Genomic DNA, 25,641 nt, shown 5'->3' with positions numbered 1-25,641 from the left:
TCACGCTATGTGTAAGTTTTAGGTAAATAAAAGGATATCTGGGTGTACATTTGCAACTGAAAAGTGTTTTAATAATTTGTATGAGAATTATACCGTTAATATTCGAAATAGGATATTGTTATTATTGTTGAATGTAACTATCTAAAGCCCGGGACGCAGTGTTACCATACGCAACCACCACAGGCGGACAGATGGAAAAAAACCGAGTATAGTTACCTACACCTAGAACAAAAGAGCACTACGGCAAATTTCAAAATCTAAAGCTGCTGTTTAAGTAGAAACTAATAGTTATGTAATTACTAAGCTACTTATACAGGCAGTCCCCAATTATCGGTGGACTCAGTTATCAGTGATCTGATTTTAAGGGGCTAATCAGCAATTTATGGCGCCATAACAGGTTGCCATAAATCACCATAACTATTATTGGTGTCATAAGGCACCAATAATAGTTATGGCACCATAACATAACTAACAGAGGCACCATAAGGTGCTTATGGCACCGGAACTGGTTATCAGCGCCATACATCGCCGAGTTTCAGTTAAAGGGGCTTTTCGTTTATCGGCAAACCCCGGGAACGGAACCCTTGCTGATAACCAGGGACTGCCAGTATAATATACAAATATTTAATTAAAGTGATCGCATAAGGCACATGCTACTCTACGCAGCAGAAACATACGCACAGAAAATAGGGAATGATTTGAGAACATCTCACTGCGAATGTCATGATCTATGGTCAGAGAATTAGAGAAGATTATATTGCAAATCAAGATTTTGAGAAAAGAAGAGGGTCAGTTAGTCAGAAAAGTAGTACCGTAAATATGTAAACAGAACAAAAATCTGTACAAGGCCAAGAAAATATCAGAAAAATGGAAAAAATATTAATACATAGATTATTTTGTATCCATCCCATGATTGTTAAGGGGGCCGGCCGGCTAATGCCATTTTTTAAGGACAGCACTTTGACATCTATACCATTTAATAAGGTGACTTGGGACATCTCCAAACTGCATGTGAGTTTAGCCTCTGACCGGTTTTGTGATGCCAGGCAATTTATTTCGAAAATCGCCATTTTTCAAATTCTATCTGTTCCCTTGATACTTAATATTAAGACCTGGGATTACTACCATATATAGACCTGATGTAGACCTCCGATCAAATGAAGTCTCTTTCTAAAAGTCATTCTTTTGCTAGATATGAAAATTTTTCATTATGGTAAAAAAATAAACCCTATAAATCACGAAAAAAAATTTAAGAGAAAAAACTAAACAAAAATTGGAAAAATTTGTCTAAACAAAAATTGGAAAAAATGACAAATTTTCTAAGACAATTTGTATTTTGCCGAGCTACAAACCTGATATTTTAACGATAGGATCATTTCTAACGCCTAGCTGGCTCCGGTTAAGACGCAGATGAAAGCAAGGAATCTTGAGAGATCTGGCAACGCATGCATACATCGGGTGAAGAGTGGTCAAAGACCACGCACCTATTCCACCACGTCAGTCTCTCCAAACTCAGGATGTCTCAACAAACACAGGGGCGGCTAGAGGTGGGCAGTATAATGTTAAGACCTCAGGTTTGTAGCTATGAAAAATACAAATTGTCTTAGAAAATTTGTCACTTGTTCATACGTGAAGAAACCTTCAGTCTTAACAATAGGATAGACTCATACTTGGAGGGAGGTACAAGACATCCTAAACCAGCTGGGAGCCTACCCACCAATCCAGCTCCAGAAAAAAAAAAAACTTTTGGAGAGGGACTGAAGCCCACGAGATAAACTGATACCTAACCAATCAGACACTGAGTGACGTACAATGATATATGGAAGAATCACTGTAGGCAGTCCCCGGGTTACGACGGGGGTTCCGTTCTTGAGACGCGTCGTAAGCCGAAAATCGTAGTAAGCCGGAACATCGCAACAAATCTTAAGAAGACCTTACTTTTAATGCTTTGGCTGCATTAAAAACTATGTAAACTGTAAACTGCATTCTTATTGCATTTTTCATAAAAAAAACCTTAAAATATTGATTATTCTGCATTTTTGGAGTCATATTTCTTCTGCCAGATCACCATTGTAAGCGTTTTATCACCGGAACATGCATCATAAACCTGGATACATCTGATAAATGTAATTGAAAAGCGTTGTAACCTCGGAACGTCATAAGCTGAACCCGTCGTAAGCCGGGGACTGCCTGTATAGGGAACCAAAGAGAAAATTTGACTGTCCAATAGCAAACCAACACACCAGGGTTTGTACCACTCCCAACTCCTCCTTGCCAAGGAGTGGAGCATATGCTACTGAATAGAGGGTTTGATATTTGTATATTAAGCGACCATGCTATCAGTATGACTACCTTACTCACCTGTATCAGGCCAGACCAGCGAACGATGTGTCTATTCCTTAACCCGCCCGAAGGAAGAAGGAAAGGTACAAGAGAAAGAAGGAGACCAACCAACTCACTCATCCTCTCATCCACACAATCATCTCAGGTAAGATACAAGTGCCCTGTTAAGGGCAACTATGAGTTACACAACCTGTTGGGCAGCCACCACAGGAACCAGCAACCCCTCCAAGGATGGAGAACCCCCTAGCCTGAGCGCCTTCCAAATTGCCCCCACCTTGGACGCCTCCGACTATGGAATAAAGGAGAATGATGAAAAAGCCTCCTCCCTCCCAGGAATCAAATTAACTCCCGAAGAAGAAAAGGGCAACATTACAAAAATTAGCCTGAGGGCCTCCCAATACCTCCAACGACGAATCGATGGAAGAAAAGGAAGGGGATTAAGGCACAAAACTACTATGGGGTGTGAACGCAGCACAAGACGAAGCATCGGGAAGATGCTTTAAAACAAATTCCACTGCTCTTTAGGCCACGCACGGCATTCCATGCAAGGATTCGTTATTGTACAAACATTAGAGCGACACCTACTACATGTGATGTGGGGGTCGGTCGCAGCCGAAGCCAAAAAACGAGAACACGGAAAACCTGGAGTTCTGGGGCACACACGTTGACAAGGCCAAGAAGGAGCAGAAGAAGCCATAATAACAGTCACACACACACACACACTAAACACAATCAAAGCGGGCAAAGAACCAGGTAAAGGCCGTCAGAGGTCAACCACAACTCTCGCCCAGGTGGTTAAGAAGACAGACGTAGTGGCGTAGGTGCGTGGTCTTTGATCACTCTTCACCCGATATACGCACAGTACCCACATCTCACAAGATTCCTTGCTTATCTGCGTTTTAACCAGATCCAGCTAGGCGCTAGAAATGATCCTATTGTTAAGACCGAAGGTTTGTTCGCGTATGAACGAAGGCCTTCATTTCATTGTTCTACAATGTCTTTCCATGTTATACGTATACCAAATTTCAATGCTATAGCTTTAAAACTAAGGGAGAAGATAGAATTTGAAGGTCAATAAGTATAGTTTTGAGATATGGGCATTCAGTTTTTCTTTAGATTTTTACAAAGAAAATGTTAATAAATCATAATTATTATGAATTTTATATTCCTTTTTGGGTATTAATAAACCAAAACTATGTTATTTATCAAATTTAATCATAAATGAAGATCCCTTTGCTCATTGATCATAGCCCGGGGCACTCCTTCCTATGCAACACTCTCTCTCCTTCACTAACTTGGCTTATTAGAGCAAATTTTCTTCTTCTGTATGTTAGGGAGATGTTTTCCTACTTTTCCTCTTCGGCATGATGAAATTCTTGCCAAAACAAATTTTATATTCCTTTTTGGGTATTAATAAACTAAAACTGTTATTTATCATAAATGAAGATCCCTTTGCTCAAGGACAGCAGCCCTCTCTCTTTCTCTATTCACAAACTATGCTAATATTGCTGATATTATGATCTTCTGTATGTTAGCAAGATGTTTTGGATGTGTTTTCCTCTTTGGCGTGATGAAATTCTTGCCGAAACAAAGAAAAAACAGACACTAAAAGCTAGTGAATGCCAGAGGTGAAACTCGAACGTGTACCCTCTATCATGTTTCTGCTCACACTGATGGGTGGTAAGTTGAGCTGAGTCTGAGTGAGAACTTTCCCTCCTGAGACTCATGGAATCTCTACAGATGCCATTGCTCACAATTTGTTTGACAATGATCAAAATTTACGATAAAAGAAGAAATATTGCATTTTCTTGTACAGATCAGTGTTTTTGGCTTATTGAGTTACTTTTACTAACTACCCTGTAACTACAAAAGCAAGAGGAATTTTGATGAAATATTCCGTATACGCATTCTCCATTGCCACATGAAGCTCCGTGAATTTTATCGTGACTGCATTTTTCGCCCTATACCACCATATATAGGGGTACTGGCCAGCCCCCTTAAGGCAATATTCTGAAGACTTTCCAGCTCTTTGTACAGTATACTTACGTACACTATACATAAAAACGACTCACCAGCAACTGGTCTATAGCGACTGTGACAAGACTAATATACAAATATATATTCACCAATTAAGTCCATCTATAGCCTGGTTCTCTTTCTAATTCTGCACACATTAATAATTTCCAGGGGCAACATTATAATTTGAAATTTCTCCCAGCCACCCAAAACTGTTTTGGTTACACTAGATCCTTTCACCTGTTGGCAAACCACTAAGCTCATATTTTAACATATTTTACTCAATATTCCACCCCAGTTATAGCACTGCAAAAGACAAGACTAGTTTACTTACGTGATACAATTTTTTAGCACTATATATTTGTACTTAATTCTTAAATGTATGTGAATATGTCTCAAGCAATAACCCATTGAAGGTATTTATACTTAAGTTGGTTCATACTTTGATACGTCAAAAGTAGACATATTTACAGTTAATATTGCCTACTATGGACAACTATAACATCTGGACTAACGCTGTCCATAAGAGTACATAAATACAAAAACTGATATTTTTGGGAATAAGTGTCAAGTAAACCATTACACAATTATATATGGTACTTGATATTCTAAAGGAACAATTAAGTAGTGAGCTATTGTTTAGATGCAATCCTTCAGGAACTGATACTTTTCACTAATTCAATATTCACCAAGTCTAAATGGTGGTGGCTTAGTTAAGGTGTACCTGTATCATGAAATTACAATAATGTAAAATAAAAAGAACATTCCAGCTTATCCAAAAATTTATGGTGAAAGGCTCACAATATCACTTCATAAACACTTACCACCCGTCATTGTGCGATTGTAGACTGGCAGGTTTTGTTTTTGTGTGAATCCCTCTAAAACAGCACGCCGAGCTTCATCAGTTTCAGCAGACTCATATCGATCTAGTTCCGCAGGTGGCAACCGAAACTGAATCATAAAAAATGATGTTTAGAGAAAATTCAAATTGTCAAACATCTTAATAAACAAAAACAGTACGTAATGTAGTAACTAGGATAAAAGCTATAAAAACCAACCGGATTTCTTTAAAAATATCTTATAAGGTAAAAAAATTAGAAAATACTTACTAAGCCTATGAGAGTTTCCAAATGTAATACTAAATGTAGTTTAAATTCATTACCTGATAATCTATTTTACATATCCATAATCTGCCATGACACAGTTTAATATTCAAGTTCAACTCAAACCACTCAACAAAACATAATTTCTTAACAAAACAATTTCTCAACAAAACATAATTTCAAGTAAAATTAGATATTTTACAACTTAGAATACAATGAACTTCATTTATTATATATATTTCTTGAAACGTATGCAGTCGACCCCCAGTATTCCAAGGGGATGTGTTCCAACACTCCCCCTTGATTAGCTAAAATTTGCAAATACTTGAAACTCCTCTAAAAATGCTTATAACTGCCTATTTTGATAGTTAAAACACCATAAAAAAAACTCTAAAAATGCTTATAGTACCCATGTATTAATAGTCTTGACAAAAAAATTCTTGTAAACGTGAAAATTATATGAAAATACAGTAATTAGTGAATATTTCTCTATGAAAAATACTGCGAATAGGCGAATTTTCCATGGATAATGCATACATTCATTTCATAGAGAAACCCGCGAATAGGTTAAGCCGTAAATCTGGAACCACGAATAGGCACAGGTCGACTGTAAAAGTTTCAATCAGATTGAATTGCAGTAAATTTTAAATACATCATCTTATAAAATTATCCCAAACTTTTTGCTTAAATCCCTACCTCTAATTTCTATATGTACAAAATCATGTTTGTACGGAGCTCATCAAAAGGATTTGTTAACCCTTTAACGCTGAAGGGGTATAATAAAAATCATCTCCCGTATGCCGCGGGGATGTTGGAGTGAGCGCCGAAACGGAAAATTTTTTTTTTTTCAAAAAATCACACCGCGCTAGTTTTCAAGATTAAGAGTTCATTTTTAGCTCCTTTTTTTGTCATTGCCTGAAGCTTAGTATGCAACCATCAGAAATGGAAAAAAAAAGGGATTTTGACGTAAGGAAAAATCTATTTCTGGGCGATTGGTTCGTGTCGCCAGCGAAATATCCTTTAATCCATTATTTCTAAGGTAAATGTACTAACACATACCAGAGAATAAATAAAATAAAGAAAAGGTCAGTACAACTGACTCGCTCACCCTCCAAGAGGGTCGTCGGTATTTTTTGAACACTATGGCGAGTGAGACCACTACCACGAAACCGCTTGCCAATAGAAATCTCCCACTACAAAATCCCCACAAGAGGGGAGCCGACCCACAGAGTGGGCAGCAACTACTACTACTCCATCCCATGCTGCCGACTGCTGCGCCTCTGGTGGCCATCCTGAAGTTAGCAGACAATCTTGAGCGATGGGATGGGCAGGGCGGGATTTCGCTGGCGACACGAACCAATCGCCCAGAAATAGATTTTTCCTTACGTCAAAATCCCTTTTCTGGGCTCAGTTCGTGTCGCTGCGCGAAATCGTACCAGAGAAATAGCACAAGATTGTTAAAGAATAAAACAAAATAGACAAAAAGGGTCTTAAACAAAAGATAACATAAAATAAAGAAATATAATTGCTAATAGATATACATATACACAATGATACAAACATAGAAATATTACTGAAACAAACTTAACGCTAATAATATTTCTTAAAAATAACTTAAATTTAACATATATACAGGGCTTACATGGAATATATGTCAAAATCAGTATCTGTGTATAGATATTATGTACAAAGGACTGAAAGCAATTATAACAATAAATTGAATAGAACAAACTTCAATAATAACATAAAAAGGGAATGTATATGACTTAATATACAAAACCCGTAACCATTGTAAATACGATGTGTCCCCTAGCATAAAAATAAGGGGATCACATCCAAGAGATCATTATATACAATCAATTGTGAGTGACCCTAGCAAAAAAAATAAGGGGCACCCACTATACCATCATAAGAGCAGCTAAGACTCAAGGTAAACGTAGATGAACATGGCAGGTATAGACGAACTGTTGGACGAGATAGGTAGAAAGGAGGACTGATCTTCTACTAAAGATTAAGCAGAGTCGGGGGAAACTAAATGTTACCCGCCGCAACTGCTGAAAATTTCAGAGCTTCCAAGGACTTTTAAGTAATGACGCTTAAATACTGTCGGCGATTTCCATCCAGTATATTTTTTCAACTCATCGAAATTCATATGTTGGAAATAATTAATTGAGGTGGCTACTGCCCTGACATCATGTGCTTTAGGGAAGGAGTCAGGATTGGCTTGCTTAATAAAGTACAGGATCTGCTGCCTGATGCCTTTAATAGATAAAGTACCACCTTTTTCTCTCTTAAAGAGAGGACCCGATAAGGATGAGGAGGTCCTGGACAGAAAGGCTCGTAAGGTCGATACTGGGCAAAGAGAAATATCTTGTGGAAGGGGTACAACCTTCCATGGTTCCCACCTCATCAAAGGATCTTCATTCTTTGCTATAAAACTACGTTCCGGAGAAAGTAGCACTTCCCTGTGGGAAGAAATTTAACATGATCCGGATCCCTGGATAATGCCGACAGTTCTGAAATTCTAGCTCCTGAAGCCAAGCTTAATAAAAATAGAGTTTTTCTTAAGAGCATTATAATGAACATGTGTCATTATCAGTTTCTGAAGCCAGCTTTAGGACATCATTTAAGAACCATGATACTGACGTAGGCCTTACAGAAGGTCTAAGTCTAGCACAAGCCTTGGGAATAGACGAGAAGTAGGAGTCTGTCAAGTCTATGCTGAAACCAAATTGAAAAATCTTTTTCAAGGCTGACTTGTTTGTCGTAATAGTGCTAGCAGCTAAGCCTTTTTCAAATAAAGATCTGAAAAAGGATATAGCTGAATTGAATTTTGTCATTGATTCTAATATCTGATTCCCTCAGGAAAGGTTGTGGCTAAACTTTTTGACTGTAGCATCATACTGTCTCAAAGTTGAATCCCTTTTATCAGATTCCAAGAAGAGAATATTTTGAGGATCAATATTCGCATCTCTTTTAGCTGCAAACTTCATGAAATCCATAAAGTTAGGGTTTTGAGAATTCCTGAGGAAGCGAACACAGTCTTCGTTTGCACTGACTGGGAGAGCCTGGGATTGGGAATTCGAAGAGGACGAAGACCCAGTTCCAGAATTAGAGGGTACCCAATTGTCTTCGGCCAGTCTGGGGCTACTAGAGCCACTTGACCCTTGAACGTCCTGAGTTTGTTCAGCACCTTCAGGAGAAGATTCACTGGAGGGAAGACGTAAATCTTCTCCCAGTTGTTCCAGTCTAGGGCCAGGGCGTCCGTGGCATAGGCCAGAGGGTCCAGGTTGGGGGCCACATAACATGGGATTTGTGGTTCGCTTGGATGCGAAGAGATCCACTTGCAGACCTGGAACTCTCTGAAGAATCCACTAGAACGAACTGTTGTCCAGTGACCATTCCGACTCCAGAGGAACTGATCGGGATAGAGCATCTGCTATGACGTTTCTCACTCCAGCTATATGGGTGGAGGAGAGGTGCCAACTGAACTTGTCCGCCAGGGAGAAGATGGCTACCATGACATGATTTAGATGACGTGATTTGGAGCCTCCCCTGTTTATACAATGGACTACCACTGCGCTGTCTAAGACTAGCTTTATGTGGGAGTTCTTTGGCGGACGTAACCTTTTTAGAGTCAAGAACACCGCCATTGCTTCCAGTACGTTTATGTGAAGCTGACGGAACTGGGGTGACCAAGTTCCTTGAACCTTCTTGAACTGAGAATATCCTCCCCAACCGCTTAACGAAGCGTCTGTGTGGATGGTAATCCCCGGAGGAGGAAACTGAAGGGGTACTGATATTGACAAGTTCTTGACTTTTGCCCAAGGGCGTAGACGATTCCGTAGAATCTGAGGGACTGAGGATAATTTTTCCCTGGACCTGACATTTGCTCGTGAGCGCCAGATTCTGGTTAGGTCTTTCAGTTTGGCTTTCATCAAGATGTTTGTCACTGATGCAAACTGGAGTGAACCCAGAATCCTTTCCTGGGTTCTCCTTGAAGCAAGTTTGTGTCGTAGAAATTGCTTTACTGACTTCGCTATTTCTTTCCTCTTGGCTGATGGAATCGACAGAGTATGGGAGGATAGATTCCATTGAATGCCCAGCCACTGAAAGTTTGACTCCGGAGTGAGTCTTGATTTGGTTCTGTTTATCTTGAAGCCTAGATATTCCAGGAACCGGATTACTTCCAGTGTTGCTTTGTGACATTCCTCGACTGTTGGAGCCCAAATTAGCCAATCGTCGAGATACGCTACTACCATAATCCCTTGCGATCTTAGTTGTTGGACGACCACTTCCGCCAACTTCGTGAACACCCTGGGTGCTACGTTGAGACCGAAGGGAACTACCTTGAAGGAGAATGCCTGATCTCCTATCTTGAAGCCCAGATACGGGCGAAAGTGTCTTGCAATAGGGATATGATAGTATGCGTCTGTAAGATCGATAGAGGTGGTGACGGCCCCACGGGGAAGTAAGGTCCGCACCTGCGAGATGGTGAGCATCTTGAACTTGTCGCAGCGAATGGCCAAGTTTAAACGGGACAAGTCTAAGATTACCCTTCTTTTTTGTGAGCCTTTCTTTGGAACGCTGAACAAGCGCCCTTGAAACTTTAATTTGTTGACTCTCGCTATTGCTCCTTTCTGAAGGAGGTCCTCCGCATACTCCGCCAATTCTTTGGATGGAAGTTGGCGAAAAGGTCTGGGTGGGGGCGGATTCGCCACCCAACTCCAACCCAGGCCTTTCGACACAATGCTTTGTGCCCATTTGCTGAATCTCCACCGGTGGCGGAAGAGAAACAGCCTCCCTCCTACCTGGAAGTCCTCATTGATGTTGGTAGCCTCCACGGCCTCCCCTGAAGTGTTTTCCTCTATTAAGGGACCCTCCCGATCCTCTCTGACGAAAGGATCGCTTACCTCTGCCTCCCTTACCCGAGCGGTCATACTTCTGAAAGGCCTGGCCTTCGAACACTTGGTTGAAGGCTGGGGAGACAGCGTAAGAGGTGGAAGGTTGAGGCTGGGGGGAAATCACATAAATAGGCTGTGATTGGGCCTTGGAGGTAGAGGGTTGGGCTGCCTGCATCAACGGAACAGCCGAAACAGGCTGGGCAAACCGTTGCTGTTTCTTTTGGTAAGGCTGGAAACGTCTAGGTTTCTTCTGAGCCTTACCCCTGACAGCTTGATCTTGGCGTCTCTTTGCAGTGAGACCCCAACGATCCTTAAGGCTTTGGTTAAGCCTCGTAGCCTCTGCCTGGACCTCCTTTACCATTGCATCTGGGAAGAGGTCTGCTCCCCAGATGTTTGATGAAAGCAACTTATTCGGTTCATGCCGAATAGTTGCTTCCTGGAGGACATGCTTCCGACAGTTTGTTCTGGCTGTGGCGAACTCGAACATATCAGACTGCACCGTTTGAGTCAGTGACTTGGTGAGCAGCTTGAACAGTGGCTCGGAACCATAAGAAATGGTAGCCACCTCAGTCATGGCCATGGTGTTGAGAGACCTGGCCAGCCTAGATTTGGCATCAAATTCTGCCTGAATGAGGCTATCTGGGAGTCTAGGCAGCTTCTCACCAAACTGCTCCATAGCACAGTTGATTGAGTTTGCCGCAGAAAAAGTGTTGGGCAGGTCTTCCCACAAATCTCCGGTTGAGGGAAGTAAAGGAGATGTAGGGTCCGCTTCCTTTAGCTGCGGTAACGAGTCCCCCTTTTGGGCCGCTGGAATAGTGACCGTAGCAATCTTTGTAAGGAAAGGAAGCGGAGTACCCTCTTCCATTGTGAAGATTGTGAATGGACTCTTAAAAGGTTGTATTTTAGTGTTTGAACAATCCATGTCCTCTAAGCACCTGAGCCATTCTCTTTGAGCCTGGTCACGTGAATAGAGGACAGTCTCTTTAGGGACCTTATCATCTCGCGTCATGGCAGCGGCGGTGAGCCTGGCGTAGCCGATGAACGGCGGTTGAAGATCTTCCGGGTAGAACTCTAAGTCCTCAATCCTTCGAGTTCCACACTCCGGGATAGAAATAAGCCCGTCTTGGAAGGGGGCGTATGACGCCACTCTCCAGGGATTGTTCATAGTGAACGGAGGCAGAGAGTCATGTGGTGGCAACTGAGCTATCCCTGTGCCGAAAGGTGGGGGAGTAGCTAGCGGAGCTTGGCTTAGTCCGGCGATAATGTTATCCTGGGAGTTGATCCTATCAGACAACCGGGAGAACATCTGTTCCATACTGTTCTTGAGAGACCCAACCAGATCCCCCATGTGTTGCAACAGGCCAGCATTGGGATCCAAAGCCGGAGCTGCTGCGGAGGTGGACGGGTAGCTCTGAACAGGAACCAAAGGAAGTGGAGAAACGGTTGACTCCGCTGGAGTGTGTGATCTCTCCTTAGAGGATCTACTCCTTGAGGATTTGGAGCCGGACCCAGAAGCTCTAGACCTCTCTGCTCCGGGGTTTGTAGCCGGAGACTTGCGAGATGTTGACGCCGACGACGTCTTTTTAGACGACGACGACGTCTTACTCAAGGTTTTAACTACCGTTTGTCCTTTGACCTTAGGTCTAACAGAAGCATCAGGAGAAGTATAAAGCTCAGTACCTGTAAAGCCTTGGAAGGAAGATGGAGAGTTTGCAGGAGTAGAAGATCCAGTGGCGCCCAAGGGAAGCCCTTGGGCGTCCAACGTACTCACCTCGACCAACAGGTCGTCAACACCTACCATCGGTTCAATGTTTAAATCCAGTGTCGCGACTTCCGACGAGATGTCTTGGCCTGGTTCAGTCAACGAAGCGGCGAGCTGCTGCTGAATTAACGCAATAGTCGGGGCCGCCTCTGCTGGGTCGACGTAGCCCGTTGACTTGCCGCCGGGGAAGATCAGGACCGCCAACCTCTTCTCAAGTATGTAGGGCTGACCCTTGGCGGCGTTCTTCCCAAAACCGCCGACCCAGGCCCGCAGGGTTGCCAGTGCGGTGTCTCTAACAGCGGGAGCCTGGAAGAGAGGGTATTTGTTAGTTTTTTAAGATTAAACTTAAAATTAAAACTTAAGTAAAAGGGTAGCTTAAAATTATAGAGGATGCGAGATCCCATATAAAATTAGCTTAAGTTTAAGATAAGAGATTAAAATTAAACTTAAGAACTATAACCTTGTAGGGATTGGCTAACGGAGTTGGAAATACTTACCCCGTCTAAGAGCTGGCTCACCAGATCATAGCAAATTGTGCAGGTCTCGTGAAACCAGACTTGAAGGTTCCCGTGCGGAGTCGCGCATGGAGCATGGGATCGGCAGACTTCATGCCCACAGGGGTCCTGGAGCATGGCATTGCATCCCGGATGCTCACAGTTGGTGGTCTGTAAGTGAAAAGATACATGAGCATCCTAAAAGATATCACTTACAGGCTAAAGGTTAAAAGAACTCCGCTGCATGCCGGAGCGCGAAAAAATTTTGGGCATAACCCCTCCCTTACCGCCTGAATAGGCTATAACCACGGAGAGATCCGGTGTGAGCATGCAATGGAGGGAAGGTTTAATGTAGCTTAAATTAAACTTAATATAGTTTAAATTAAAAACTAATCTTAAACCTATAAACATGGGACGTACCGGACTAAGTCCGGTGCGTGGCGGAGCGTGTCGCAATATCAGCGCGACGGAGTGGTTAGTAGAGACCAACTGTATACCGCAGTCCGCCCGTCAGGGTGAACTAGCACCTTTCCACGTGGATGCCGGAGCTCCGGAAGATAAAGAGCCCCAGTAAGGTGGGAAAGGGCGAGAGGGCAAACAGACTCGCGCTAGCCACGGAGCGACGGAGTAACGACGGAGGGGGGAAAGGGCAGTCCCCCCCCCCCCCCTTAGCCATCCGAGCTTACCGAGAAGCAGGAGAGGTCGAGTCCAGTCTGGGTCTGTCCCGTCCCCCTACTCCCTCCGCCTAGGGGGAGAGGGAGGCAGGCCCGGGTATGTGGAGCGAGCGTGGGCAGACCAACCTCCCCCGGCCCTATGGAAGAGCGGGAGGAGGGAAAGATGACTGGACAGGCGTCTGGCTGCTCCGTGATCACGTAGTGACCACGGAGCGGTAAGAAGAGATACAATGAAACAATAAAGCCTAGGATACACAACCGACTGATCAGAGAGATGCTATAAAGAAGCAACCGAACTGAAGAGCGGAAGCATATGGGGCCAATAGGACATAACCTAGGCTAGGTGAAGCCAGACGCCGTACACTAACATAAACATAATACATAATTAAACAAAATCACTAAACTTAAAGAAAGAAAATAAAAAGTAGGAGAAAAAATCCAGGAGTGTACGACTAACCCGAGAGAAAGTCTACCACTCAAAGCTAGCCGGGGCCGATACTAAGAGCTGTGGCTAGGGTCTGGATGGAAGATGCCTACGCAAGGTGAAAAAGACATGCATGCATGACATAAACCCCGTAGGCTGTACCCTTAATATAAATTGGATAACTAATAACAGAGCGTAATAAAGTAAGGGAAGGTTCTGGGTATGGAAGACCAAGAACGAACCCGCCACGAGGCAGAACAATGCTGCCATGCTTCCGACCTAGAGCCCGTATTTATACCTAAAAAACGGCAAATACTGACTCAAGGCCGGAAAAAACCAAATAGCAATAATCACTGATTACTTAACTTAGCTGCTGCGATGGCTGTACGCTCCATGATGAATAAATCCAGTAAAAAAGGGCACAAAAACACAGAGCAAAAAAGGGCACGTGTATACGTAGTGCGCTAACTGAAAAGGATGACCACCAGAGGCGCAGCAGTCGGCAGCATGGGATGGAGTAGTAGTAGTTGCTGCCCACTCTGTGGGTCGGCTCCCCTCTTGTGGGGATTTTGTAGTGGGAGATTTCTATTGGCAAGCGGTTCGTGGTAGTGGTCTCACTCGCCATAGTGTTCATACCGACACCCTCTTGGAGGGTGAGCGAGTCAGTTGTACTGACCTTTTCTTTATTTTATTTATTCTCTGGTATGTGTTAGTACATTTACCTTAGAAATAATGGATTAAAGGATATTTCGCGCAGCGACACGAACTGAGCCCAGAAATATCATTATCATATATAAATAATGCGATATATGATAGCACAAAAAAAAAATTTCATATATAATTGTATTCAAATCGCGCTGTGAGCAAAACACTTAAAGCTAACGAGTTAATTTTGTTTCGTTGTGTTGTACACTAAATTGTAATCATTTTGGTATATAACACATTGTAAAACGATCAAAGCAACACAGAAAAAATATTATCACAAAATGATGCATGAATTCGTAACACTCGGACATAAAAATTTTTTTTTTTTCAAAAATTCACCATAAATCGAAATATTGTTCTAGAGACTTCCAATTTGTTTCAAAATTAAGATAAATGATCGAATATTACTATACTGTAAGAGTTTTAGCTTACAATTGCAGTTTTCGACCATTTCAAACGAGTTAAAGTTGACCGAATGTCGAATTTTTTAATAATTCTTTTTTATATGCAAATATTTCAAAAATGAGAAAAGCTACAACCTTCAATTATTTTTTGTTGTATTCTACATGAAATTGCGCACATTTTCATTTATAAAACTCTATGAAACGCCTAATATGAAATGGAGCAAATATTACGAGAATGCGACATATGCATTTCGGAGATTTGCGGCGGAGAATCCGCGCAGAGGGAAGGAAAGTTTCTTTTTTTAAATTCACCATAAATCTAAATATTGTGCTAGACTTTGAATTTGTTTCAAAATGAAGATAAATGACTGAATATTACTAGACTAAGAGAGTTTTAGCTTACAATTGCGTTTTTCGACCATTTCGGTAGCGTCAAATTTGACCGAACGTGGTTTTTTTTTCTATTTATTGTGATTTATATGCAAATATTCCAAAAATGAGAAAAGCTACAACCTTCAATTATTTTTTGTTGTATTCTACATGAAATTGCGCATATTTCCATATATATAAAACTTTAAGTAACGACTAATTTAAAATGTTGCAAACATTACGACAATCGGACGAAAAAATTTCTGATTTTTTTCGGACGAGTTACCACGCAGACGTAAGGAAAATGTTATTTTTTTCATAAATTCACCATAAATTGAAATATTGTGCTAGACTTCCAATTTGTTGCAAAATAAAGGTAAATGATTGAATATTACTAGAATGTAAGTGTTTTAGCTTAAAATTCCGTTTTTCGACCATTTCGGTCGAGTCAAAGTTGACTGAAGGTTGAAATTTTGACACTTATCGTTATTTATATAAAAATATTTCAAAACTGATAAAAGCTACAACCATGGATTGATTTTTGTTGTATTCTACATGAAATTGCGCACATTTCCATATATAAAACTTTATGTAACGGCTAATTTAAAATGGTGCAAACATTATGACAATCGGACAAAAAAATTTATGATTTTTTCATTAGGAGTTACCACACCGACGCAAGGAAAAAGTTTTTTTCATAAATTCACCATAAATCAAAATACTGTGCTAGAGACTTCCAATTTAGTGCCAAATAAAGGTAAATGATTGAATATTACAATAATATAAGAGTTTTAGCTTACAATTGCGTTTTTCGACCATTTCGGTAGAGTCAAAGTTGACCGAAGGTTGAAATTTTGGCACATCGTTATTCATATAAAAATATTTCAAAACTGATGAAAGCTACAACCATGAGTTGTTTTTAGTTGTATTCTACATGAAATTGCACACATTTTCATATATAATACTCCATGTAACGGCTAATCTGAAATGGTGTAAAAATTATGTCAAAGTGACAAAATAATTTCAGAGATGTGTCACTGATGTTTTTTAGTGCGAGAAGAAAGAAATTCTCGCTTGCGCGCCTGAGTAACGATTATAAACAAAACAACGCCTTGATCCGTGAGCTCCCAGCATCCTCCAAGGAGCGTGATTCAAAAGTTTTCACCTGGTAGGCCTATAAGTATTTTTCCGCGAATTTTTAAAAAACTTTTTATATCGACGTACCATACGTCCAATCGGCACCCAACAGACAATTTATGTCGACGTATAATACATCCAATTGGCGTTTAAGGGTTAATGAGATGTGAAAATTGGAAAGGGAAAAGAAAAAATAAAAGACAAAGCAAATGCATCTGGCTGCAATGAAGAGCAAAAATAGTCTTTAGGACTGGCTACTACATACACACAAAGCATATGGTGCTTGAAAGTCAGTAAAATAGTAGGGTGTACTGGTTTCTAGCCTGTAAAAACTGAAAAATTAAAAGCTGCAATGCCATCAAATATTGAACAGTGCCTGTAAAAACATGCTATGCTTCCTTCAACTGAACAGAATATAGAATTCATGGCAAAAGGCCAAATGCTGGGTCTCATGAGGTCATTCAGTGCTGAAAAAAAGATGACAGTAAAAAGGTTTAAAAGGTGCACAGGAGGAAAACCTCGTGCAGTAGTTGTACTATGAATCAATTGCTGTGAGAGGGTGAAAAATAAGGTAAAAGAAAGCAAAAACAAATGGAGTTACTGTAAAAGGAATGAAACCGGTTGCAGCTAGGGCCTAAAGGGACACTGCAAAGAACCTTAGATAATGCCTACAGTGCACTGCATGAGGTGCCATGATGGCACTCTCCCCCACGGGAGCCATTCTTCAACAAACCTTACCTGTTTTGGGACTCTTCCAATATCTGTGAAAATTGTCTGCCAGTATGCCCACAGGAAAAGGACCAACAGAAAGTGATACAGTAAAAGGTAGAAAGCTGAAAAGAGAATATTAAACAAAATTACAATGTCATTCAAGCCACAAGAGATGATATATTTGGACTAAAGTCTAGAAAAACTCATTCAACAGTTTCCAACAAAACTCCATTAACATTTATGAAATAAATATGCCCTAACCAAACTTCTAACTAAAACTCCAAGTTCCCACAAAGCTTTGCCTCAGAATTTTATTTTTGTTGTACCAGTAATTAAAAAAAAAATATGAATGGCACATACATCAGTTATACTCTTCTAATATACCAACAATAATAAACTTTTTGCTTTAAGTCATAGTATAAAAAAGGTGAAGATCTTTCTATTATCTGCTCCATACAATGCAGTAGAAATTGAGACAGAAGTAGGTGGAACTAAAAATAAGTACATCCTGCAAAAATATGTACTACAGTCATAACCTAACTTACGAACGAGTTACATTTCGCACAGCTGTTTGTCTTGAATGGTTCATAAGTTGGAAGTTGGTTTTTAATATGTAATGCATAATTTTTGTTGACGTTTACATTTCCCAGTTAATGTAAGTTCATGAAAAATATATTTTTACTGCATTTTTTAATCATGCAGTATTATAAAGAATTACTTTGGATGTTAGATAGGTAAAATGTAGAAAATAAAATTCCGATTCATGCAACATTTCAAAATCACTATTTTTTCCATGCTTTGAAAGTTATAAACTTGAGAGAGAATTTTGCAGGGTAGACACTAAAAATTCACAAAGTAAACAAAGCACACTGCAATTTATTGACAAAAATACATACTAAATGTTTCCTATGGGGAGAGGAAATATATAGAAAATGGAAATTTATCAAAGAACGCATTAAGTCCGAAAGATAAAAGTAGGAATATTTTACAAGCATGAACGTAGTATTCTCATGATAAGAACAATCACGTGGTAGTTAATCACTAGAATATACTTGAAAGAATCAGGGAAAGGGTTAAAGGAACAGGTTATTCTTCTTTCTTGTTCTTCTGTTCTTTAGAAAATTTTACTTGCGGAATAAGTGAGTAGAGCAAAATTTGAACTTAAGGGTGGCAAAGGGGAGTGCTCCAAACAGAATTTTAACTTGTGACACCCTATCTGTTCATATCTGAATGTTCATAAGTAGGTTGGTGACTGAACATTAAAATATAGCATTTACAGTACGTCCTATCCTGTGTATTAACTTAAATTGTCCGACTAGTCAATTGACATTTTAAGACGTTTTAATCAGTAATATATATATATTTACAGTTTCTGATAATGTAAAACTAATTTCAATAACATTCTAACTTGTTGAAGAAGGGTAATTTGTAAATAAAAATCACATTACTTATGAGAGTTTATGTTAATCAAGGAATACTCATAGTACTTACATTTTTCAATTATGCTATCAACAGTAACTGAAAAAGAAGAAACATTTGTTATTTCAATGAACTACAGAAAGTAAAAAAATTATTTTGATTTCCAAGAAACAAGTGACAAAATTACATCAACAAAAGGACAAATGAACTATATGGCTTTGATGTACATGACCAATATTAATTTACCTAAAAGCAAAAAAGCTTTAGAAATTTCTTCTTTTATATTAAACAGTTACACTTGGAGACCAAAGATGAAATGGAAAACAGATTATGAAATCATAACTATCATTTATCAATAACTAGTCAAGTAAACAAAATTAGGATTATTGAAAATCCTTCAGCAACTTAATCATCTAATAAAATGAAAGGGACCGAGTATACTAATGATTCAAACAGCCTACATTAAATAAAGCAAGGTAAAATGCTTTAGATATTTTGTTAAAACTTATAGAAAAACTCACGCAAGTTAAGCTGGATAACGTAGGCATAATACGACCACACCACAACACTCACGATGAAGAGCACAGGCAGCCACTTAGCGGCTTTAAAGCAAATCTTACAAGGCCCTGACATGGCTGAAAACCTGGGTGCCATACCTGCTGCTGTTGACATCCCACAATGCCCAATGCATGCAGGAGCAGACCTGAAATTGAATACTAGAGTCAGTTAAATTACTTTCTACATTCCCATTAGAATGCAACTCTGTAATTCCACACTACTCTAATTTACATGGAAAATCTTACTAAAATCCAATTATTAAAGTCCTATTTGGCATTACTTATACCTATCTGGAATTGTGCTGTGTGTGTGTGTAATTAGTCAAGTACAAAATATTTTTAATTTTATCAGGTTTGAGGTCCTTTAAGTTGAGGTCCCACTTCAGCATAACCACTAAGGTTATCCAAAGTCCCAGGGAGATAACCATTCAGGCTAATGATGAAAGGGTGAATCTGATCAGAGGCCACCAAATGTTGCTTCAGACACCACTAAGCAAATGCTGGTGGAGATGCCTGTGCAGAACAAGCTTTTCCAAGGACAGCAGGTTGTTTATGCTATTAACCTATTACCTCCCTAAACTTGCTGACATGAGTCTGAAGAAAGACATTTACAGCTGCCCAGTCAATCAGCATACACAGGTACATTGATTTTTGGACAAAAGACTTTTCCAAATTTATATCAATCCCCAGATTGAGACAAAAAAGTGAGGCGACTTGTGTTTTTGAGCACCTGTGTATGTGCGGATGCCATAACAACTGAGGAACCATCTCCTGCCTGAATACATGATTTGAACTAGTATATGGCTATGTCACATACAAAGTAAAGAGGTATTTTCTAGATGATGGTTTTCTGAAAATATACATCCTTTATGTTCACAACTTTGAAACAGTTTTATCTGATAGCAGTCAATACAACACACTTATCTCAATCTTGAGACCAGCATGAATAATCTCATTCAATAGAAAGGGGTCAATGACTGCCAATCTTTGATGCTAAGCCACAAGTGAATCAATAGTACTCAAGAATGGAGGGCAGCGGGATCACTATGTAAGAATTGAGGGCAATGGTCATTGAAAGGTGGTCTGTAACTGTTCTGAAGGCCTCAGACTGCTCAGGGCTCCCATCCATGTCACTGCCACATTGTCCAATGACACAATGGGTGTCCCCTTCCTCACAACAGCTACACAGGAGGACCAACTATCTCAGCATCCCCTTTCCTGAGTCTGGAGACTGAAAGAGTGACTGAAGGGATAAGACTCCCTTTTCACAAGGAAGAACAATGGATACACTATAATGGTTTCAATGAAGAGTGAGCCTCCTTGAATCCAATACTGAAGGAATAGCACCCCTATCACCCCCCAAAAGTTTAGCTGTGGCTTCCATGTATCAGAGGACTTGAAGGACATAACACAATCGGTTTGGGAGTTCCAACAATCAAAAAGCCACTTCTCCACCATTTTAATCCTAACACTTTGAAAAGAGTAAAATACAACACCAATTCACTTGCAAAACTGACTACCCTAAGCCAAAACTTGTCAAAAGAAAATGCTAAAATAAAATCACATACCATGAAGTTTGCTCTCAGATTAGTCAACTGGTGCAAAAAGAAATTTGTGCCTTTCCTCCTAAAACCAACAACCTCCTAGACTTCATCCATTCATTCCATAATGGTACTCCAGTAATGACAAAGTTCTTTCCTTTGACAAGGAGAACTTCTACTAGTGTTAGAGGTGGGGAAAGCAGCTTGCTTGATCAGCTGGAGGCCAGGGAGCTTTCTGAACTGCTACTGATCTATCTGTTCAACTTCTTACCCAGCAGAGACCACAGTGACTGACAATGAAAAGATCATTGCCCTCATGAATCAGCTCAATAACTGGATGAATTACATTAAGTGCCTCTCCATTTCAGCCAGCATGGATTCTTTAAGAAAAACTCCCTCAAACCTTAAAAGATCTGTTGTAAATTAAGAAGGATATCTCACAGAAAAAAAGAACCATACAGCTCTGGCAAAAGCTAGTGATAACCACAAACAAGCCAACAATCATAAACCGAATAAATTGATACCTTAGAAACACAGCTTCAATAAAAGTCAATGGATAAGTCACTGGAGATGTTACCAAGTTTAATGACAAGTGCTGCCCAAGATGCAAACACTTCATATAAAAAGCAATGGTTTCTACTGTTAAAGGAACAAATGCCAATTAATGGCTGGATATTAAAGATAGTAGCTACATTAAACATCACACAACACTCAAGTCAATTTCCTGTAAAAATACATACTTACTGTTGAGTGACTAGGGGACAACAACAGTCGACTAGTGAATAACAGTCATAGGGTTACTGGTTCTGTGTACAGTAGGCCATGTAGGCCCATCTTGTCTTCCTTAGTGTATGACAGCTGGAAAAATTTTATTAATTAATACTTGTCAGAATAAAAAAAGTTAAATTAGGGGTTACTGAGCAACACAAAACACCTAACATAAGTTCAATATCAATTCAATCAGTGTAAATTTAGATGCCAAATTTTTACATGCACAAATTTTTCCTTCCATTAGAAAATTTTTGTAGAAAATCTTACAGTCACCCCTAAAACCAGATTTGAAGCACACATTTTGTCTACTAAAATATAATACAACATTAGCAAAGTTTTACTTTACCAATGACTTTTCTTACATCAACTGACTTTCAGAATATTGTTGAGCATCTTGAAACTGGACTATATTCTCATTAGGGGAAATTTGGCTCTTTTCTTCGGATGCATACATTTTACCATGAAACTTAGATACACCTAGTAAAATAATCTTACTTAACCCTTACTGGACGGGTAAATATATCCGATATGCAGCTCTTCAGACCCAGTAAACTTTGTGGTCGGCTAATTTACGAAAAAAAAAAAAAATCAATGGAAAAAGGAAGATATGCAAATGTACATGGTGAAAGAAAAAACTTTAAAAAATTTTCCCTACTTTCCACGAGAAGTTGAAAATTACTATTGACAACCCACAAGACAATTGTAAATTTTACCAATTTATGTTTTTTCTAATAAATACGTTTAATTCATTTTGTAAAATGATATTGTTATGATACAATAAAGTTTCATACATACTTACCTGGCAGATATATACTTAGCTATAGACTCCGTCATCCCCGACAGAAATTCAAATTTCGCGGGACTCGCTACAGGTAGGTCAGGTGATCTACCGCCCTGCTCTGGGTGGCAGGACTAGGAACCATTCCCGTTTTCTATCAGATTTTCTCTCTTCCACCTGTCTCCTGCGGGGAGGCTGGGTGGGCCATCAATCGTATATATCTGCCAGGTAAGTATGTATGAAACTTTATTGTATCAAAACAATATCATTTTCATACATTCAACTTCCCTGTCAGATATATACTTACCTGATTGACACCCTTTGGCAGAGGGTAAGAGACAGCCAACTACTGAATAGACAGGTAAACAAAATATGTTGTAGGTATTTATAGACCTTGGTTCCTACCTGATTAGGTGGAAGACTTCGTGGCTACTGCCTAAGAGTCTGCTTCACCTCAAGAGCCTTAGCGAGATAGTGATCTGTGGCCAAGAGTTCTTGTGGGACTGTCGATGGGGTCTTATCCACTTACTCGGCAGAGCCTGACTGCATTTTCATGGTGCTAATCCACTTATATGACAACACGCCTTATTTAAGGAGCACACAACCAATCCCGATCACCCGATCCTAACACCTGTGTTAGTTCTAAGATTGCCAAGTTATCCCCAAACTCTTCACAAACAACCCATAACTCGAAATACACAGTCAATACGCACACAGTAAAGTACAAAAAAAAATTTGTACCCCTCTGATAGTCAGATACCACTGGAGTTCCTTACTGAACCGAAGTGACGGCCGCCTGTGCGACATCTGACACTTCTTCCAGCAGGAAGTCAAGAACGTATCCAACAAGAGGGTTACGTACACAAAATTAAGGATCGGTGCTTGCTCCAATACCCAGGACCGTATCCGCTGACACAAACGGACCTAGAGAAAAACATTTCTCGTATGTTACACGCACGTCCTTCAAGTAATGAGATGCAAACACCGAGTTGCACCTCCAATATGTTGCTTCCAAGATATTCTTAAGCGACATATTTCTCTGGAAGGCAATAGACATTGCGATAGCTCTTACTTCGTGAGCTCTCACTCTCAAGAGTTTAAAAGAGTCATCTGGGCAGTTCTTATGCACCTCCGTAATTACGCTTCTTACAAAGAAGGCCAAGGCATTCTTCGACATCGGTCTTTTGGGGTCCTTTACCAAGCACCATAGACTGTGTTGCGAAACCCCCCTCTGTTTCTTTCTGTCCAGATAGAATTTGAGCGCTCTGACCGGGCAAAGAGACCTCTCTGCCTCTCTACCTACTAGGCTAGCCAGGCCCTTTACCTCGAAGCTCCTGGGCCAGGGCTTCGAGGGATTCTCATTCTTTGCAAGAAAAAAAGAGTCTGGAACGAACAAATAGCAGAGTCTCCTTTGAAGCCCACTCTTGACTCAAGGGCGTGCAGCTCACTGATTCTCTTTGCCGTAGCGAGAGACAAAAGAAATAGGCACTTCCTTGTAATGTCCCGAAAGGAAGCCCTATGAGGTGGTTCGAACCTTTCGGAAGACAGAAATTTTAGGACCACGTCCAGATTCCAGCTCGGAACTCTAGGTTCTTTTGATTTGGATGTTTCGAAAGAACGAATGAGATCGTGCAAATCTTTATTGTTGGCCAGATCTAGGCCTCTGTTCCTGAAAATGGCCGAGAGCATACTCCTGTATCCTTTGATGGTTGGTACAGAAAGATGCGATTTCTCCTTCAAGAAAAGAAGGAAATCTGCAATCTCGGTCACAGAGGTATTGGAGGAGGACAGCTTCTTCGACCTACACCAACTTCTGAACACCTCCTACTTCGATTGGTATACTCGCATAGTAGATGATCTGCGGGCTCTAGCGATTGCGCTTGCCGCCTTGCGAGAAAACCCTCTCGCTCTGACAAGTCTTTCGATAGTCGCAAGGCTGTCAGAGCAAGAGCGGGGAGGTTTTGATGGTACCTCTCGAAGTGGGGTTGTTTGAGCAGATCTGTCCTGTTTGGAAGAGATCTGGGGAAGTCCACCGTCCACTCCATTACCTCTGTGAACCAATCTCGGGCTGGCCAATATGGGGCTATCAGTCATCCTTGTCCTCTTCGAGGCCACGAACTTTCTGATCACTTCCCCCAGGATCTTGAATGGGGGAAAAGCGTAAACATCCAGTCCGGACCAATTTAGGAGAAAAGCGTCTACTGCAAAAGCTCTGGGGTCGTCTGCCAGAGAGCAAAAGGTGTCTATCCTCTTGGAGAGGAACGTGGCGAACAGGTCTATTTGAGGCTTCCCCCAAAGAGACCAAAGGATCTGACACACTTCTGAGTGGAGGGTCCATTCTGTGGGAAGGACCTGGAACCTCCTGCTCAGCCTGTCCACTCTCACGTTCCTCTCCCCTTGGACAAACCTTGTCAGTAGAGTTATATTTCTTTGATCCGCCCAAATAAGAAGGTCTCTTGTCAGTTCGTAGAGAGAGAGCGAGTGAGTCCCTCCTTGTTTTCTTACATAAGCCAGAGCGGTGGTATTGTTGGAGTTTATCTGCACTACCCCGTCTCTGACTATCTGCTCGAAGTCCTTTAGAGCAAGATGAATGGCTAAGAGCTCCTTGCAATTTATGTGCCATGACACCTGCTCTTCCGACCAGGTGCCTGACACTTCTCTCGATCCTAAGGTTGCACCCCAACCCGTCTCCGACGCGTCTGAATATAATATCAGGTTTGGGCTCCAAACTTCCAGGGACACACCTCTGTTTTCCTCTAGAGGGGGTAACCACCACCTTAAGTGATTTTTCACCTCTACAGGAATCGGAAATGTATCGGAGAGCTGTCCTGACTTCCAATTCCAATTCCTTTTCAGGAAGAACTGTAGAGGACGGAGATGCAGTCTTCCTAGAGGAAAGAACTGTTCCAGCGAGGAAAGGGTCCCCAGAAGGCTCAACCATTCCCTCGCTGAACTGCGCTCCTTCCCTAAGAAACTGGAGACTGTAGAGCAACCTTTTGATATTCTCTCCTGAGAAGGAAACACTCGAAAACCCCGAGAATCCATCCGAATCCCCAGATAAACCATGTTCTGGCTGGGGATCATCTGAGATTTCTCGAGGTTCACGATCAATCCTAACGACTTTGTCAGGTCTAATGTTGTTGAAAGGTCCTCCAAACACTGTCTCTGTGATCTGGCCCTGATGAGCCAGTCGTCCAGGTATAGGGAGATGTTTATTCCCCTCAGATGTAGATGTCTTGCTACATTCTTCATTATACTTGTGAAGACTTGAGGAGCCGTGGACAGGCCGAAACACAGGGCCCTGAACTGATAGATCCTTCCCTCCATCATGAAACGAAGGTACTTCCTCGATGAATGATGAATCGGGACGTGGAAATAGGCGTCTTGAAGATCGAGAGACACCATCCAATCTCCTTGGCAAAAGGCTGCAAGAACTGAAGCAGACGTTTCCATACTGAACTTCTGTTTCTCTACAAATCTGTTCAGCGCACTTACATCTAGTACTGGTCTCCACCCCCCCAAAGCTTTC

At 40.8% G+C, this 25,641-nt stretch overlaps 1 protein-coding gene across 7 annotated transcripts in view; it reads right to left on the bottom strand.

Moving 5' to 3' along the window:
• The window catches only part of LOC135224609 (palmitoyltransferase ZDHHC2-like), a 268,190-nt gene that overhangs the window by 186,454 nt on the left and 56,095 nt on the right, over window positions 1-25,641 (bottom strand). For all 7 annotated transcript variants that reach the window (XM_064263775.1, XM_064263777.1, XM_064263776.1 and 4 more), the window contains exons 2-6: window positions 21,308-21,421; window positions 18,987-19,168; window positions 18,538-18,564; window positions 17,074-17,168; window positions 5,184-5,310 (exon numbers count right to left, since the gene is read on the bottom strand). In XM_064263775.1, coding sequence (XP_064119845.1) covers window positions 5,184-5,310; window positions 17,074-17,168; window positions 18,538-18,564; window positions 18,987-19,137 — 400 coding nt within the window. In that variant the 5' untranslated portion in view covers window positions 19,138-19,168; window positions 21,308-21,421. The remainder of the gene's footprint in view (window positions 1-5,183; window positions 5,311-17,073; window positions 17,169-18,537; window positions 18,565-18,986; window positions 19,169-21,307; window positions 21,422-25,641) is intronic.

Source organism: Macrobrachium nipponense, chromosome 12 (assembly GCF_015104395.2).
Source record: "Macrobrachium nipponense isolate FS-2020 chromosome 12, ASM1510439v2, whole genome shotgun sequence".
NCBI lineage: Eukaryota > Metazoa > Arthropoda > Malacostraca > Decapoda > Palaemonidae > Macrobrachium > Macrobrachium nipponense.
Note: the sequence above shows the minus strand (reverse complement) of the source record. Positions and strands in the feature narration are given on the sequence as shown.